General features: G+C 50.3%; 1 protein-coding gene across 1 annotated transcript in view; it reads left to right on the top strand.

Annotated features, from left to right (window-relative positions):
- The window catches only part of Camta1 (calmodulin binding transcription activator 1), an 804,682-nt gene that overhangs the window by 271,878 nt on the left and 514,691 nt on the right, over nucleotides 1-18,113 (top strand). The window contains exon 4 of the mRNA XM_051173965.1: nucleotides 7,037-7,104. Within this exon, the coding sequence (XP_051029922.1) occupies nucleotides 7,037-7,104 (68 nt within the window). The remainder of the gene's footprint in view (nucleotides 1-7,036; nucleotides 7,105-18,113) is intronic.

Here is an 18,113-nt window from a genome sequence, read left to right as displayed (position 1 = left end):
AACCTATTCTCGTTTTTTTTTAAACCTCGAGAAATGTAGCTACTTGAAATTTCAAGACGACACATGGTGGCATACAGCCCTACTATTTGCTGCTGGAGAGTGGGTCTCTCGTGCTGAGGGTGGGCCCTGAGCTGTTTGGGGGCCTCGCTGGGTTCACATTTCTGCAGAGCATTCCACATGGGCATGGAGTTCCCCAGCAACAGCCTTCACCGCCCATCTCTGTCCTTCTCCCTGCACTAAGGGAGGCTCCAGTGTGGCTCCGTGTCTTTATTGTGCATAGAAGAACTTTGCGCACTCCCATGCAGCCTTCTACTGAGCCAACAGTTACCTTTGCATCCAAGAACTCCAGGGCTCTCTGGCTGTGTAGGGAGTCCAGGTTTGGATTCTCCACACAAAGCTGTACAACAGAGCATGCTACCTATATATGCTAGGGGTCATAGACTACCACAGTCATTGCAGCGCAGGCTCCTGAAGCTGAAGCTCACTCACTGTTCCGTGAAGGACATCCAGACAATTCCCCAGGGAGGCCAAGTCCTGAGAGGGACGTGGGCAGAGATGGTGAGCGGGTGCAAGGAGGGGTCACAGCTGTAGGAGCCAGGCCAGCACAACATCGGGCTCTCGCCCCCAGGCCTCTAGTTTCCCCACTGGCTCGCTACCGCCATGTGCCCTCAGACCCTGGGGACACCACTGATCCCTGGATGGTGGATTTGGGTAGTGGGGTGAAGAGCTGTACTGCCCTGTCTTGTACCCTCACCCTTCATGACGGTACCCCTGGGACAACCCTTCTGCCTTCCTGTTGGTGGGAAGCATTGCTTATGCACAGCAGAGTCCACAGAACTGCGGATTCCATCTGCCACAGGCTGCCGCCCCTGTCCCGGCCACACATGCACTGTTTTGGCAGCCGTTTTTCTATTTGAACACCCAAAGGACAAACTGAGCATTTAAAATCTGCAAGCTGGACAGTCTTTGCTTTGGAGCCTGCCGTGAATTTCTTCATCTTGACAGTGGAGTCATTCTTCCTAGTGTCGGTGCAGGATCTGGGATGCGTGAAGGGTAGCAGGAGGCTGGAGGCCAATGGCTGTCCCAACATAGTCCTTCTGCTGCGTAGGCAGAGCGAGCTAGTTATCTCCATCACCTAGCCACATCTAGCTGGATGCATGAGTTCTCTTCTTGCTCTTAAAATTATGTTAAAATTTACTTATATAAACTCTAGAGCAGTGCTTCTCAACCTTCCTAATTCTATAACCCTTTAATACAGTTCCTCATGTTGTGATGACCCCCAACCATAGACTTGTTTTGTTGTTACTTCATAACTATAAAATCGCTAGTCATGAATCATAATGTAAATATCTGTGCTGTCCAAAGGACTTAGGTGACCCATGTGAAAGGGTCACTGGACTCACAAAGGGGTCATGACTCACAGGTTGGGAACAGCTACTCTGTAGCATCTGTGGTATGCAGCCAGCACTCCTAGGAGCTCCTAAGATCTGTGCTACCTCCAAAAGGAGACCGGTGTTCTTTGACCAGTCACTGATCCCCCTCTTTCTCAGCCCTCAACAGCCACACATTTATATTCTCTGCCAGTTGATTGGGATGTCCCACCTAATTCATTAACAGCATTCTAACACATGGCCTGTTGTGGTAGGTTTCCTTTTATGAAATATTATTGTGCCTTCGTTATGGGTCGTCCCGTACAGGTGTGTTCTAGCCCTCTAGAACAGGACTTTGCCCTGTTCACATTCAGGTCCCTCTGTGGACCCACTCGCCCATCTATGGCCTGAGCCCAAGCTCTTGCCAGTAATGCTGCTGTGAATATTTGTACCTCTACTTTTTAGTTTAAAAAAATTTTTTTTACAATGTGTTCTTTCTTTTTTCTTTTTCTTTTCTTTCTTTTTTTTTTTTTTTATACAGGGTTTCTCTGTATTGCTTTGGAGCCTGTCCTGGAATTCACTCTGTAGACCAGGCTGGCCTCAAACTCACAGAGATCCATCTGTCTCTGCCTCCCAAGTGCTGGGATTAAAGGTGTGTGCCATCAATGCCCGGCTACAATGTGTCTTTCTGTGTGTCTGTGTACACATCAGTTAGGTGTCTGTGGAGGCCAGGAGAGGCATGGTTTTCCCTGGAGCTGGAGTTAGAGTTGTGAGCTCCCTGACAAGTGTGTGGGAAACTGCACTCAGCTCCTCTGCAGAGCAGGACACAGTCTTAACCCCATCCCTCCATTCCCAGTTATTCTGAATTTCCATCTCCTTAAACTCCAGCTACCACCAGGATGTTTGTTCCTTGGTATCTCTGTTTGCTCAGCCAGTTTCTCAGCTTTGAGACAGCAACCTCCAGCCCCCGCCTGCCTATCTGGAGAGGAAGGGATGAATTCTGGCAAGGGCAATGGTCTGGCAAGACTGGGTAGTGTAGTGAGATCTCCATCCGGCCTGTACCTGTTGCACTGACCATGCCCATTCGGGCATGGGGACATGTGTGGGCGTGACCTGGGGGGAACTAGGTCTGGGGTCCCAGACACAGCACTCTCTCTTGCTTCCTGGTTGGAGATAGCATTTGGAGGCACCCTTGGGATGGGAGCTTGCTGGCGTTCATGTTTCTGGTATAAGTGATTTTCCCCTGAATACATCTATCAGTGCATTTGTTTCCTCAGATCCTTATTTGTCCATGATAGGGTAGCATGAAGCTGAGGTTAGATAGGTGACCCAGAAGCTTCGAGGACCAGTGGAGACCAGCAGCAGCGTGGAACAGCCTCTGGTGTCAAGTCCAGAGGCGGGACCTGGCTGCAAGTATTTAGTTTCCTTGTTCAGAAAAGCTGGTATTAAGTGGGATGGGTGTTCTTCCAAGTGGTGTGGTAGGCATCACAGATTGGGAGAAACACCACACACACACACACACACACACACACACACACACACACCTCCCATGATGGAGAAGGAGGGAGTGGCCAGCGGTCAAAGGAAGCTCATTATTGAGTGTGATTTCCTGGTCCCTGCTTGTCTCCATACTGGCTTGGAGTCCTGTGCTAACAGTTTTGAACACACAGTGGCCCTGTGCTAACCCTTTGGCTATGTGGTTAAACACACTGTGGCCCTAAGCAGGGTGACTGCTCTGCTGTTGACATGTCTTTCTCCCCTCACTGATTGTGAGCCCAAGGGCTGAATAGCCTCCACGGTGCTCTCATCCCTGGGCGGCCACACAGTAGGTGTTCAGTGCCTTTAGTGTAGAGCCTGATGCAGCAAGTGTGCAGAGATTTTCCTCTTTGGGGGACAGCAACAGGGGGAAACCCTGCTAGGCTGTGGTGGATGTGACTGGACGCATGTCTGTGAAGTCTTCAGGTCAGTGGGAGTAAAGTGATGGATGTGAGAGTATTGGGGTGTACTGTGCCCTTACCTTCTGGGTCACTGGGGTGTGACCCTTGGCTAGAGCAGGGATCTGGTATGTCTTAAGGTTTCTATTGATGTGACAAGACCCATGGCCTTAAGCGACTTGGTGAGGAAAGGGTTAAATTCCACTTCCAGTCCACGTCATAGTCCATCATTTAGGGGCGTGAAGGCAGGACCCTGGAGGCAGGAGTTGAAGCAGAGACCATGGAGGAGTTCTGTTTATGGCTCATGCAGGGTGTCTCCTTATGGCACCCAGGACCACCAGCTCAGGGGTGACATCACAAAGTGAGCCCCCCTCACATCAATCATCAATCAAGGAAATTCGCCACTCATTCTAGTGGGCATTTTCCCACTCCAGGCTGCCTCTCTCTTCCCAATGACTCCAGCTTGTGTCAAGTTCCCACACTGGGCATCTAGTCAGCATGGCAGGTTACTCTGGTCACCGCATCTGCTGAGATTATGACAGAGAGATGCTACCTAACATGTGGCTGGCCGTGTGTGTGGTGGCCATGGTCTGAGCTCAGCATCTTGTGAAAACAAATGGGATGCAATGGTTGACTGACAGGGTTGAATCCAGCAAGTCTGAACAGTCATCCCAGCGTTACCATCAGTTGTGGGTGTTGGAGAGGAGAAGGGGCTAGGGTGCGATGTCCATAACCGCAGCAGTGGCCTGGACTATCCCTATCGTGGCACCTCCTGTGGTGAGGGGGCTTCTGGACAGGTAGCTCACACCATGTAATGCTGATCACGGAAACCTTTGTCCACAGACATGCCGTGGCTGTCAGTGTGATGAAAGGACTACCACTCCTTGCACCTGCCCTGGGAGCTGATATTTTCCTCCATGCAGAGGGAGTTGAGTTCTAGATGGGGCAAGCAATGTATTTAAGACGGGCATCTGATCTTTGGCAGACTCGGGACCCAAGGCCAGGTCTGTTTGCTCACTTCAGCTATTTCCAGCCTTAAATATATATACACACACACTACCACACACATGTCCTTATGAATGCATACTTCTTTCTGCAGTGATCACTCATTTTCCCCCATCCACCCACACACCAGTCCATCACTCACACAACCATCCACATGTCCTTCCACATATCCATCCACCTGTGCACCTGTCACCCACCTGTGCACCTGCCCATCCACCTGTGCACCTGTCCATCCACCTGTGCACCTGTCCATCCACCTGTGCACCTGTCCATCCACCTGTGCACCTTTCCATCCACCTGTGCACCTGTCCATCCACCTGTGCACCTGTCCATCCACCTGTGCACCTTTCCATCCACCTGTGCACCTTTCCATCCACCTGTGCACCTTTCCATCCACCTGTGCACCTTTCCATCCACCTGTGCACCTTTCCATCCACCTGTGCACCTGTCCATCCACCTGTGCACCTTTCCATCCACCTGTGCACCTTTCCATCCACCTGTGCACCTTTCCATCCACCTGTGCACCTGCCCATCCACCTGTGCACCTTTCCATCCACCTGTGCACCTTTCCATCCACCTGTGCACCTGTCCATCCACCTGTGCACCTGTCCATCCACCTGTGCACCTGCCCATTCACCTGTGCACCTGTCCATCCACCTGTGCACCTGTCCATCCACCTGTGCATCTGTCCATCCACCTGTGCACCTGCCCATCCACCTGTGCTCCTGCCCATCCACCTGTGCACCTGCCCATCCACCTGTGCTCCTGTCCATCCACCTGTCCATTCACCTGTTCACCTGCCCATCCACCTGTGCAATTGCCCACCCACATGTGCACCTGCCTATCCACCTGTGCACCTGCCCATCCACCTGTGCATCTGTCATGCACCTGTGAACCTACCTGTCCATCCACCCATGCACCTTTCCATCCACCTGTGCAACTGCCCACCCACATGTGACCTGCCTATCTACCTGTGCATCCACCTGCCCATTCACCTGTGCACCTGTCCATCCACCTGTGAACTTGTCCATTCATGCACCTGTTTAACCAGCGACCTTCCCATTCATCCACCTCCCCACCTATTTACCCACTCATCTACCAACTCATCCTGCATCTAACAGGCATTTTTGTCAGGGTTCCTCCCTGTGCTCCAGGACACCATTAAGTCCTGTGAATGACAAAGCCCTTATTCTTGCATGGTCTGATGGGGATGCTGCCCAAGTAAACAGGTAGTTAGAATGCAAAGTGATGAATCCTGTGCACTGAGGAAAATGCTGTGGGAGAATAGAAGATGGACCACTTGTCCTGTCCTGAACAGCAAAGCAGGGCTGGCTGGGGCATGGGATTATTGACCTATGGTGAGACCCCAAGGAAGGATTTTCTCCAAGAGAGGAGACAAACTTCAAGAGGGTCAGGGATGAGAACCCGCTGGGGTCTTTCTTTAGCTAAAACTCAGTGATAGGAACAGGCAAAGAAGCAGTTGCTTTTGTTATCACTGCTTTCCTGAGTTCTTGCTGTAGGCTTCAGTCTTCCAGGCTGTGGTGGTTTGGGCTCTTGGTTCCAACATATGTAGCGATGGCCATTTACTATGACTACAGAGTCTTGGTTTTCACCGGTCCTGGTGGTCTTCGTGGCATGGCAGGTTGTATTTCTACCAACAACCAACCTGTATACCTGATGTTGAGAATGCCTCTTCCTTTTCCCTAAGACTACATGGTGCTCAGACCCACTGTGTCTAAGTTCAGGAGGCTGCTGGTCTCTGGGCATATGGCCTGCTCTACTCCAAGGAGCTCAGAGCTGCTGTGCCTGCAGCAGGAGCTCAGAGGGAGCCCAAGGCCCATGCTCTGCATTTTCCTGACAGTCCATGGCAGATTCTCTGTATCACATTGCTCCCAAGATCAAAGGAAATGTGTACTAGCCAAACTCTAATTAACTTACGATCCCAGCCAATTTCATGGTAGCAGATCTGTTTGGATCTGGGAGTAATGGGCCATGTCATGTCTAAGAGATGGGGCAATGACTTATATTGTGTCACTCACTAGCTCCTTGTGGAAATTATTAATAAATCAGTAGTTTTATCTGTGATGATGTTATTGTCTTTATAAATATTTAATTTACCTTCAGGTGCTCACATCTTCCCTATCTTTGCCTGAAACTCAGCTGACTTGGCTCTCTGAGGCTCTGCTCAATAGATCAAGTTAACAGTGGGGATACTTCTCTCTCTCTCTCTTTCTCTCCCTGTTCTCTGTCTCTGTGTCTGTCTCTGTCTCTCTGTGGTTTCGCTCCAGGGTGGGGGTTGGGAGTCAAGCTGAGCAGACGCAGTTCTTTGGTGAGAAGGCTAAAAGGCATCCTGTTTCGGAGAAGCAGAGTGTACAGCAAGACCTGTTGTTGGTGTATGCTTTTCTCCTTCAGGTGAATGGCATCTGGGATCTCAAAGGTTTTCTGATGCTTCCTTCCACAGAGAAATATTTTTGTCCTTGCCACTGACTCCTCCTTTGAAACCCAGGCTTTGATGGCGATTGTGTGGCTGGCTGAGTGAAAAGGACTCAGGGAATCAAAAGAGAGGCTGAGTCCCAGTCAACAATTTTTCTAGAAGAGTCCAACCAAGTTCCGGCCTGGCCAAGATGCACAGCCCCCGGGGAAAACAAATAACTACTTTTTATTTCTGCTTCTCAGGGTCCAACATGAACTAATTGTTATCATTATCTTTTTATTCTTCTGTTTCAGGAAATTGCGGCTTATTTAATAACATTTGAGAAACACGAAGAATGGCTAACCACATCCCCTAAGACAAGGTAATGTCCTGGCTATCACAGTTTTCCAGCTCTGTATGGTGAGACTAGATAATTGATTTTGGGGGATTACCAGATCTGGCCACTCAGTGCAGGGAAAGGAGTTGACGGTGCCATGTTTTGCTCAATGACCGTGAAAGGGAATGCTCATTAACCGGCCCAAGACGGTGGTAGTGAATTTGATGAGGACTAGACACTGGGCACCAGCTGTCGGAACTTTTCACAGGATGGCTCTGGGCTCCGTCCTTCAGCCAGGCACACGGAAACTTGCCAGACAGGTGCAGGGCAGGGGCAGTTCATTTTGGGAAAGTGCCCACTTGCCATCAGTGGCACATACTCTTTAAAAGGGAAAACGAACTTAACTGTTGCTTGGATCTCAGTGTGTTTTATATATCAATAAAGTCCGGTTACTCTTGATTTCTGGGACAAAGAGCTCCCAAATCAGAAGCAATGGCTAAATATTATTCAGTAAATGTCCTTGAACCCACTAACTGCCACAAACACTTAACTTCTCTTGTCACCCGGGACTGGAGGAAATTGGCAAAAATATAGCCGACCCGTGGTGTCCTGCCCACCGAAGTGATGTTATTATCAATGAAGGATGGCGAGCCTGGGATTTGGGGCTGATTTTAAAGACAGCTTCTTATTTCCTGCTCAACTCTTTAAGTTCTTGTTTTTGATATGTTTCATGTGAAATCATCAGAGATCTGCGGCCATTCCCTTCCGGTTGCTGCGATGATTCTATTAGCAGGACAGGCTCAGGGGCTTATGTTAACTGGGAGTCGGCGCACAGGGTTGAGCTAAAAGGCAGAGTTCTTGGTCTGTGACACATGGATGACTACAAAAGTCTTTGGCATTATCAACTGGAACCAGGATTGGAATGAGATGGGTTCTCTGTACCGTTGGTCCTGAGCTTGACTAATCTATCCCCTCTGCGCTATGATGGAATGGGTTCTGACTTTTAGAATGTTCCTTCATGAGACAAGGTGTATTCATTCAGTGCTTGGCTGCTGTTATAAAACACCCAGCTAGGGACAATCTAAGGAAACAGGCTCATTTTAGCTCAGGGTTTGAGGATAAACAGTCATCTGGCAAGGAAGGCCCGGAGGGCGAGGCTGCTGGGCCACTGTGAGCCTTCAGAAAGCAGAGGGAGAGGGATGCTGATGTCTGCTCGCTTCTTTTTTTATGCAGTCCAGCCAACCCTCCCCCCCCCTTGGGATGGTACCACCCACAATTGGGGTGTGTTTTCACTCCTCGATTAATATAGGAACTTACTAAGAGATATAGTCAGGGATTTTCCTCTTTGGTGAGTCTAGATTCTGTTGTGTTAATAATGCTAACTCACACACTCTGAATCCAAGCAGGAGGAAAGAGTTATTAATGAGATGGAGTGAGAGTCTCCAGAACATGGTAGGGTTGCACGCTTGCATGCGCGTGCACACACACACACACACACACACACACACTCACACACACACACTGTGCCTGAAGTACTTTAGAATGTTGCAAGGCTGGGATTCCCCCTAACATTTCAGCCCAGAAATCTGGGGATTGGTTGAGAAGATGATGTAACTTCTGGTCACACTGGACTCTGACTTTCTGGAGTATGGTGGATCACGAGACTTCTTGTCGTAGGACATAGGGACACGTGAAGCAAGAGGAGGAATGGAAGACAGTTTGGGGCTTGGTTCTGTCACTCAGTAGCATTGTAACAATTGCATGAACATCCATTAAGCTCCTTAAAAAGCACCACCCCGTCCTGCCCTCCCTCCCTCCCTATCCTCCTTCCCTTTCTCAGTCACCCAAGTGTTATGCTCACAAGTGCGTGCTAGCCACCACACCCAGCCTCCCTGCTTTTTCTTCTTTCTTAGAAAGTTGATCTCCTGTCCACTCTGTCTTTTCTGGGTCACCAGGAGCATCACATGGGAAATAACTTCTATGACCCTGTCACAGACGGGTGTTCCCCAGCCGCCAAAGGCCTGATTTCCTTCAGGCTCTGGGAGTCGGAACGTCTTTACTGCAGGCAGAGGGGACACCCGGACCCTGTTGTATTCTCATACACACTCGCTCGAAAGCTTCTGGTCCCGGGAGGACAAGTTGCCCTGCTTGTTCAAGGACCTTCCTAAATTAGTTGTTGAGCTGAGTTTGGGTTCCCCTCCCCCACCATTCCCAGTATTGAAATTAATTGGTGCAGTTAACTGCTGAGTTCCCACAAGCCAGTCTCCTGATAGTAAGGAATTAATGGCACCGATACTCCCCTGAATGGGAAGGCAATGCGAGTTCTGTTTGCAGCTACTGTTAATTTCATTTTAGAAAATTAATAAGAATGAATTGCACCGTTGACATTTATAGAGTTTGCTAATAAAATGATACATTGTTTGTGTGGAAGAATCCTTATTAAATTAATTGTTGTAATCAGTCCACATATAGATGTTGGTATAGGAATTGCAGAGAGGCCCACTGCTGCCTCTGAGGCTTGCTGGGGGCCTTAGGGATAAATACTGCCCTTGCTCATCCTAATTATAGAGAAGGCCCTGGATGTCCCTTATACCTGTTCATAATGAGGTATTTTTCAAAGATGCTCCCAGGACTGGGGGCCCTTGGGCTGGCAGTGCAGCCGTCACACGGCTGAATGGGGAATGATCAAATAGCCTGTATTGTGTTCTAAGCAGGAGAGATCTCAAGCCTGAAAACTCACCCTCGGGGACATCTTTATTTGGCACTTGCTCCGTGCTCAGCAGGATCATAATGTCATTTGGAGACTGCAGGGACTCCAGCCTCCCCACCCTGCCCTGTGGATTTACGATCCTGGAATAGAGTCCTCCCTCTGTCGAGAATGTTATCCTCGCTCCCCCTTCAGGCCTTGGTTTGGGTGTTGCCTTTCTCTGGGAGGTCTTTTTCCAAATACCAGCCACACCCATCGGGACAGAGCCCACTGCCTCTCCCTTGTGCTGTTTCCCAGAGCACCGTGTGGCCTTCCAGTTTCTCTGCGTCGTTTGGTTATTTCTTATCAGGCCCCACCCATGTGCTAATGGGGATTTTCAGCTGGGTTTGTTCTCGGGTCACCCAAAGGCCTGGAACGTTCCCTCCGTGTACACTGGTAAGGTGAGCAGCAGTGGTAAAAAGCAAGCATCCTGGGACTTCTCCGTGCTGTTCCTTCTTGCACACCCAGCGTCAGGATTGGCCAGTACACTGGCACTGCCTGCTAGCACTTGCTATGGGCCAGCCGCCCTGTGCTACAATTTCTACCGTGGGGGCTGGAGAGAGGGCTTAGAGGTTAAGAGCACTTTCTGTTCTTCCAGAGGATGCAAGTTTGGTTCCCAGCACCCAGTGGGGGACTCACAACCACCTGTAACTAAAGCTCCAGAGGATCTGACACACTCTTACACACACACACACACACACACACAATCTTAAAATCTACACAACAACTCTGCCAGACAGGGAAGGGCCGCAAGGCCACAGGACTCATGGAGCTTAACAGCATTAGAACTTTTCATCTTCTCTAGACATAGCCCATGGTGACAAGGAGTAAGAACACAGTCATTCTACTGTCCTTCAGCAGCAGCCAGGAGACAGAAGCACCAGTCAGGACCTCCCGCTGGGGGCTGGAGTGGCTTGCCTCTGCTTCTCAGCATTCTTGGGCTGGATTCTCCCTTCCCTACTCTGAGGCACAGGCAATTCAGGACCAGCATCGTGGAAATAGGCCCTGCACAGCATAGGGCGCGGGGAAACCCAACTGAGTAGAGCATGATTTAGAAATGATGGCTTCTTCACCATTCCCTGGGAAGCATACCACCTTCCCTGTGAGCCCGGGTGGGTGAGAGCCTTCCCCCAGGAATCCTGTTTTTGCCCGTGAGGAGGGAGCTGAAAAATCCTATTAGCTATATAATTAATTAATTGGATTGGTATACATAGTGCCTTCACACCGACACAGAGGGGTCTGGTAATAGAATTTTCCAGTAATGATCACTGAATGCTTTTGGTCAGTAAGCAATAAAACTCCGTGTAGGAGGAGGGAGGGCAGGGAGAGGAAACTGGCAGCAAGAGGTGGGGGACCTGGGGATCCTTTCATCCTTCCAGGTTTCCCTGAGCCCAGTCCTGTTCTTCCATGCCCCTACCGATCGGTGGATACTTTGCCAAGGACGAGCTTCCTCCTCTGCCGATCACTGACATAGGCGCTCTCTCCAGGGTCCCCTGGATGCCATATTGTTATCTCGCCTGTCCTCTGCTTCTTTCCTGGAGTCATACCCTGGTTTGCCTCATCTGATGTCCGTGGTTTTCCCAAGAGCCACTCCATTTTCAAAGACAGCTAAGGGTGGCTCTCCTCTGTTTCCCTGACTCTGATTGCTCACTCACTGGGCCTGCGTTGTGAACTAATCATTCCCCACTGTAGGCTCAGAGTCATCGCTCTTGCGGTGTGCGGGGCATTGAGATCTCTCCAGCATGTTCCTGCTCGGGGCTGTACGCCTTTGCCATCAACTTTCCTATCGCGAGCCTTGTCTAGCATCGGATTCTACTTGAGAGCCTTGGAGACTTCCCAGGAGACAAGGTCCATATTCACCAGGGTTGTTTCCCTGCCTCAACCCCTGAATGCCTACATCCAAGCTCCCACTGTGGTTAGAAGAGGCTGCAATGTCCCCCAACATCCTTGCCCCCTTCTTTGCCTTTACTGTGCCATTGGCATCACATTCTTTTCCCACATCCAAGCTTGGTTGTCTTTCGTCGGACGCCTCTGGTCCTGGCAACTTCCTCAAGCTCTCCTTCTTGCTAGATTCCTAGGGCTCACTTTCCTTATGTCAGTGGGTCAACAGTCTGTCTGTCCAGAGTTGTAAGTCTGCCTTCCAGAGGGAAGTCGCATTTCCAGGGACAAGGCTGGGCTGCCTTGTCAGTTTCCTAACAACTTGGTGCTGAGGCGATGCCATTTTGACAGGAGGGAGTGCATGTGCATGGATGTCACAGATCAGAGGTGTTTCTTGGAGGAAGATGCCTGGCAGTCAGGGCCCAGGGTGTGGAGTCAGTCTGGGGCCAGAGGGCTTGGGAACCTGATGGGTCCTGTGAAGTCGATGTTGTCTTGCTCAGGTCCAGGGTAAATGACACTCTGGCCACCTTGGAGTGCCAGATCTTTGGGATGGATAGGGATCAGCTCATTCCTGGTGAAAGTGCTCACGTAGCCAGAACAGAATAGAGATTCCACTGGGATGCTCCAACCTTCCCAGAGATAGTATGGTGCAGAATTCAGACACCAGCTACAACATGGAGCTTAAAGACAATCCTCTGAGTAAGGTGGGCTGTATACAACGGGACAAAACTGCACAGCTCTGCTTACAGGAGGGATCTTCAAGAGTCAAACGGGGAGGCAGACAGATGACCGACTTCCTCAGTGTGAGGGGGAGTGCTTAATGGGACAGAGTTCTGGCTGAAAAATGTCTTGAGGATGAACAGTGGTGACCACTATACAGGGTGTGATAGCGCTCCACGCCACTGAACCGTGTGCTCTAAAATGGCCAAACTGGTGCCTTTGCTGTTGATTATAAACACTGCCGCGGCTCTTCTCCAGTCTCTGATGAGCGAAGCTGGGGATGTTTCTGTGGGGGCTGGGGGTGAGTGGGTGGTGCCAGTTTGGGCGGGTGTGTTGTTTTTTTTTCCAGATATTGTGTGAAGAAATGTCTGTCTACTCTGGACAGGACCCTGAGGACAGACTGATGGTATAACTTCATCCTGATCCTTAATGAACCAATTAGCATACTGAGGTTACTTATAGGAGTATGAGTGAAGGGTTGCCTAGAGAAACATGGCTGACACAGGCAGCTACATAACTGAAAAGTTCATTGCATGGGTGACTCTCACAAAAGCCATATCACTGGGGCTCCCTGAATGGCTTGCAGGTGGCAGAACTGGGTGAGGGGCAGAGTCTCCTCTTGGCAATAATTGTTACTGCTTATATAATTTTGGGATCTTGGGCAGCTGGCTTGCAAGTCTTGTGATTTTCAGGAGTTCCTAAGCCCTGTAAGTTTTATTTCCTGAGACTTGTATGTTTCCTTCACTACCTGAGTCTTGGCAGTCCCCTTCCTCCCTCCAGCAGGGAATGTTTCAATTCCGATTGGACAGCCATACAGCAACATGCCAGTTCAGGTATTGAACAGGAACGTCCATTGCTATGTGGTAGCCTTTGTACTGCAATGGAATGGAGACCTGGTCATGTGTGCTATGTCACAGGCATTTGGACTCATTCCTCATGTATAAACGAACAAGTACAAACGATTCCATGGTTTAAGAGCAGCAACTGTGGCACCAGGGAACGTGAAAGTGGGGGCTTCCTCCCAGACACTGGATTAGCACAAACCACACCCAAACAGCTGTTTTCACAGAGAGCGCCTTTATTAAGCAGAAAGGAAAAGTTAAAGTGGCTGCTTTCTGACTCAGGCGGGGAAACAGCAATAAATGGCCTTGCAGGTGTAACTTTTAAGAGGAGGGAGGAGGGAGGTCTGTGTTAGAATGGGCTGGGATGCAGTGGTAGAGGAGATAGGGAAGAAGGAGAAGGGGAAGGGGACAGGGAAAGCGGGCAGGGATATTTGTCCCAGAGGGACTAAGGACTGACTCCTCTTTGTAGAGAGGAGACAGATGTGGCATATAGGCAAATGGTGGTTTATAAAGGTAAAGGGGGAAAGCCCATGTAAGGATGAGGTGTTTAATTTTAATTGGATGTGTTAATTAGGCGAGCCAAAGGGGGCTTTTGATCGCTGGACTTCAATACTGTGATAGCTGGATCTTGGTAGTCAGCGTCAGGAGGGTGAAGTGGCCAAATAAAGGAGTCAACCTTGGTGGCTGGCTTCAGGGATGATGGGCAGAGTCTAGCAAGACAGGGGGTGGGGGAGAAGGGCAAGGCCTGCCAGAGCCACATGTTGCGGTGGGCTAGTGTCCCTTCAGAGCATGTGCGTTGGAGTGTCTGTCAGGGATTCAGGGAGCCCTCACTGCCTGAGGTGCCTGTCCTCTGGAGTTGAGAGGAGTTGGCTGGGACCTGGATCGTGATGGTGTGTCTGGTGGGGTCTTTGTGATGCTAGGGACCTTGCTAAGCTCTGTGTAGAAGTGTGTCCATTCTAGATCCTGGGTCTTTATTTGGAATTATAGAATGCCAAATAGAGAAATAACATGGGTCCACCCCCTGGAAGCCCCTCAGTGTCTCCTGAAGTGGCCAAGGTAGAGGCAGAACCTTCTGCATGCCCAGCAGGGGAGGTTACCACCCACACTGGGCTCTGTCGCAGATCTGGTGAGCTTCCTGTGTCCGTGGCTGTGCCCAGATTACTGTGGGAGCGGTAGTATTGATGTGTGTGTACATATGTGTACCTATATATGTGTGTGAATGTATGAATATATGTGTATGTAAATCTATCTATACATGTGTATATATGCATATATGTATGTATGTGTGCATGCATGTGTATATGTGTCTATATATGCACATGTATGTATGTATATCTACATGTGTGTATATGCATATGTGTATGTGTCTATGTGTATGCATGGTACCTATTCATGCATGTATGCATGTATGTACATGTATGTATATCTATGTATGTATACATGCATATGTGTATGTATGTGGATCTGTATATATGGATATATATGCATACATGTGTATGTATGTGTATATATATGTGTATGTATGTGTTTGTGTGTGTATGTATGTGTTTGTGTGTGTGTGTATGTATGTATGTACGTGTGTATGTGAGTATTTATAAATGATCTTGGTATGAGCCCTGAGAGTTGATCTCATTGCATCCACCCTTTCTCTTGGAGTCAGGTCATACCTCTAGTGTCAGCTGGAGACACTGTTGGCTGGCCCCGTCCCTGTGGCCACTTCTTCCTCTCTTGTCTGAGTCTTCCTGCTAGACTTGCATTGCAGCTTGTGTGTTCAACTGCTCCCTGACCTGTGGGCCCTGGGCATTGTCTTCTGATTGTGTGCTTAGAAGGCATAATTCTCTCACTGTGCCAGCCGCTGTCTGTCCTCCCCAGGGTGTGCTTCTTGACAGGGATAGGGTCCAGATCAGTTCCCTGGCTCTCGACTCTACAGGTCCTTCACTGCTACCACTTGAGCTCTTCCAAATGGAGCTGTTAGTGTGCTGACTTGGGCTAGCTCGGCCAATGGCCTGGGAACCCAGCATAAAAGCTTGTGACAGCCCCGTGTGTGTGTGTGTGTGTGTGTGTGTGTGTGTGTGTGTGTGTGTGTGTGTGTGAGAGAGAGTGAGAGAGAGAGAGAGAGAGAGAGAGAGAGAGAGAGAGAGAGAGAGTTTATTGCGCCTCCTCTGCTGTCTCCAGGTCCAGGGTCATTTACATCTGGATGTCGGATGTGGGGCAGAGGCTGGGTGGAGACAGCTGGCTACTAAGGACAGATGTAGTTTCCTGGTACATTTACACACCAGAGACTCAGATCTGCAGCCTCACCTGCCTCCTAGATCTCACCGTCTGCCTTCCATGGAGCCTGGGGCTTCCTTCCTTCAGGCTGCGCCACAGCTCTTTTTGCCCCTTCACTATCATCAACAAAGCCTCCCTGGGCGTGATCATCTCTTCCTTACTGGCGTCCGTGGGTGCTCACTCTCAGCTTTGGAGTTCTCTTCCAGGAAGCAGAAGACGCCCCAGGGTCCAGTGTCTTCCTTGAGGGCTGGAGGCGCCGAGATCCGTGTGAGGGTAGAGATGTAAAGGGGTCTTGTCAGACTCTGATGCTGCAGCCTCCTTAGTGCCCTTAGTGCAGAACCCACCTGGCCTTGGCAGAGGATGTGGTGCGATCACTCCCTGGCCCCAAATCCTGGGGGTTAGGAAGCAGTCTCAGTCATTCAAGAGCTGTAGGTCTATGCATGTGAGCTGAAGTGACATCCGGAGCCTTCCATCTTCACATGGCGTGTCCGTGGCTTTCTTGGGTTGCACTTGGATGCATGTCACATGCATGCGACATTGTTCACCTGGTACTGTCTCAACAAGGAGGAGTTGACAGAAGAGGAAGTTTCTACTAAAAGGAAAAGCTTGTCCCAGCTGGTTAGCACTTTCCTTCTGAGGCGACTCTGGAGGAGAAGGGATGCTCAGGGGTAGAGCGGGATCTGGGTCCTGGAGGGGACGAAGCCTGCAGGGCAGGGAACTGGCTGGAAGACTTGCTCTGGTTTCCCGGTGGCCTTCCACTCGTGACCTGCAGGGATTTCTGGGCCAGGTTGCCTTTTCTTTTTGGCAGTTTAGTAGGAACAGGATTTGCACTGTGGTGAGTTGAAACTGCACAGACCGAGAAATCAGCTAGATGAGCCGGCTGCCAGGCTGTGGGAAAGTTGTGGAGAAAGGCGATGGAATTATGCAAAGAGCAAAGTTGGAGGAGTGAAACAGATGGGTCTTTCTGTTTCTAGACCTGCGCTGTGAATGTGCCATCCTCACGCCTGTCAATTAAGGTCAGCCCTCCCCCTCCATTGTCACTGGGTCCCAGGGTACATTCGATCAGTGGGCATTGGGAGATCTGTCCTCTGCTTCTGAGGTGGAGAGTTCTGTCGTGGGGAACAAGCATTGCCTTCATCTAGGATTAAAAATGAGCCTCCTATATTCTGGAGCTGGTGTCTTCTTCTCTCTGTTGAGTCATTCAGCTCTTTGAGCACCTATGCTGTGCACTGTGCTGGGCTTTGGGACAGAGCTGAATAAACTAGAAAGACTCCTAACAACTGGTATGGTGAGGGGAGACAGTACAGGGAGAGGCAGCCCCTTGAGCCAGTAGTCTGGAGGAGGGAGCAGTGGCCAGGCCAGCATCCAGAGGCAAGGCTTAGGGTGGGGACCTCCCTGGAGGCGCACCCCCGGAAGCGCACTTATGAACTTGCAGGGGAGCAGATTATCACTGGCCATGGCTGTATGTTCTGAATAGAGCCACAGTGTGCAGGAAAGATGGCATGAAAGGATCAAAAGTCCTTGAAAGAGAGCAGAGCGGCTGGTGGCAGTAAAAGGGGTGGGGGGGGCTGGGGGTGCAGGGGTTGGGGTTGAGAGGTGGATGCTGGGGGTGAGGAGGCGGCTCAGTGAGCTAAGTGCATTTCAAATAGGCCAGGGTGAGCTCCAACACCATGCAAAAGTTGGGCCTGGTGGCAAACACCCACAGCCCCGGTGCACAGGAGACAGAAGAATCCAAAGAAGTCACTGCTCAGCCAGTCTAGCCGAATTAGCAAGTTCCAGCATCAGAAAGAACCTGCATCAAAGACTATGGTAGAAAGAAAAAGAGGAAGACACCCAAGAGAATCAACCTCCAGTCTCCTCACACACTCTCACACATGTGCTCATTCCCCTACATGCCTACACACACACACACACACACACACACACACGAGCACGTACACGTATCCCCTCCACGTGCACACACAGAAAAGGAAAAACAAACCAAATTGAGAACAATGAATGGATGCCCTTAACACTGCTGCTGTGCTTGCCCTGGAGATGGCCAACTAGAGAAGGAGCTGGAAGGATGAGGTGGAGCAGAGAAACCTGGGCATCTGTGATGGATGAGAAGATGGGGACACTGGCTTCTTGATGTTGTTTGGAGACACTGTGGTCTCCAAGCCACTCCAGAAGCAGGGCGGAACTGATGTGCGCCACGGGCTCAGGTGTCATGCCCGCCCAATCCCTTGTCTTTTTGCCTTCTGTGACCCCTGAAACCGACTCCTCCCCTCCTCTCCGCATGCTGTCTTTCCTTGTCAGTGGCTATCCTGAGTGATGCTGGGACAGAGAAGGGTGTGGACTTGACGGGCTCAGACAGCCTTGTAGGGTGGTCCATTTGCATGCTGAGTGTGGTACCATTGTACAGGATGGATGGCAGAGAGAATGTTTGGGATGATCGCTCTGGAAAGAATTGCCAAACTTTGACCACCTCTTCCTCCTCCTCCTCCTCCTCCTCCTCCTCCTCTTCACTCCCTCCCCCTCCTTCCTCCCTCCCTCTTCCCCCCCTTCCTCATCCCTCTCCCTCCTCCTGTCTCCTCCTCCCTCCTTCTCCCTCCCTC

This window comes from Phodopus roborovskii, unplaced genomic scaffold (genome assembly GCF_943737965.1).
Source record: "Phodopus roborovskii unplaced genomic scaffold, PHOROB, whole genome shotgun sequence".
NCBI classification, from domain to species: domain Eukaryota; kingdom Metazoa; phylum Chordata; class Mammalia; order Rodentia; family Cricetidae; genus Phodopus; species Phodopus roborovskii.
Note: the sequence above shows the minus strand (reverse complement) of the source record. Positions and strands in the feature narration are given on the sequence as shown.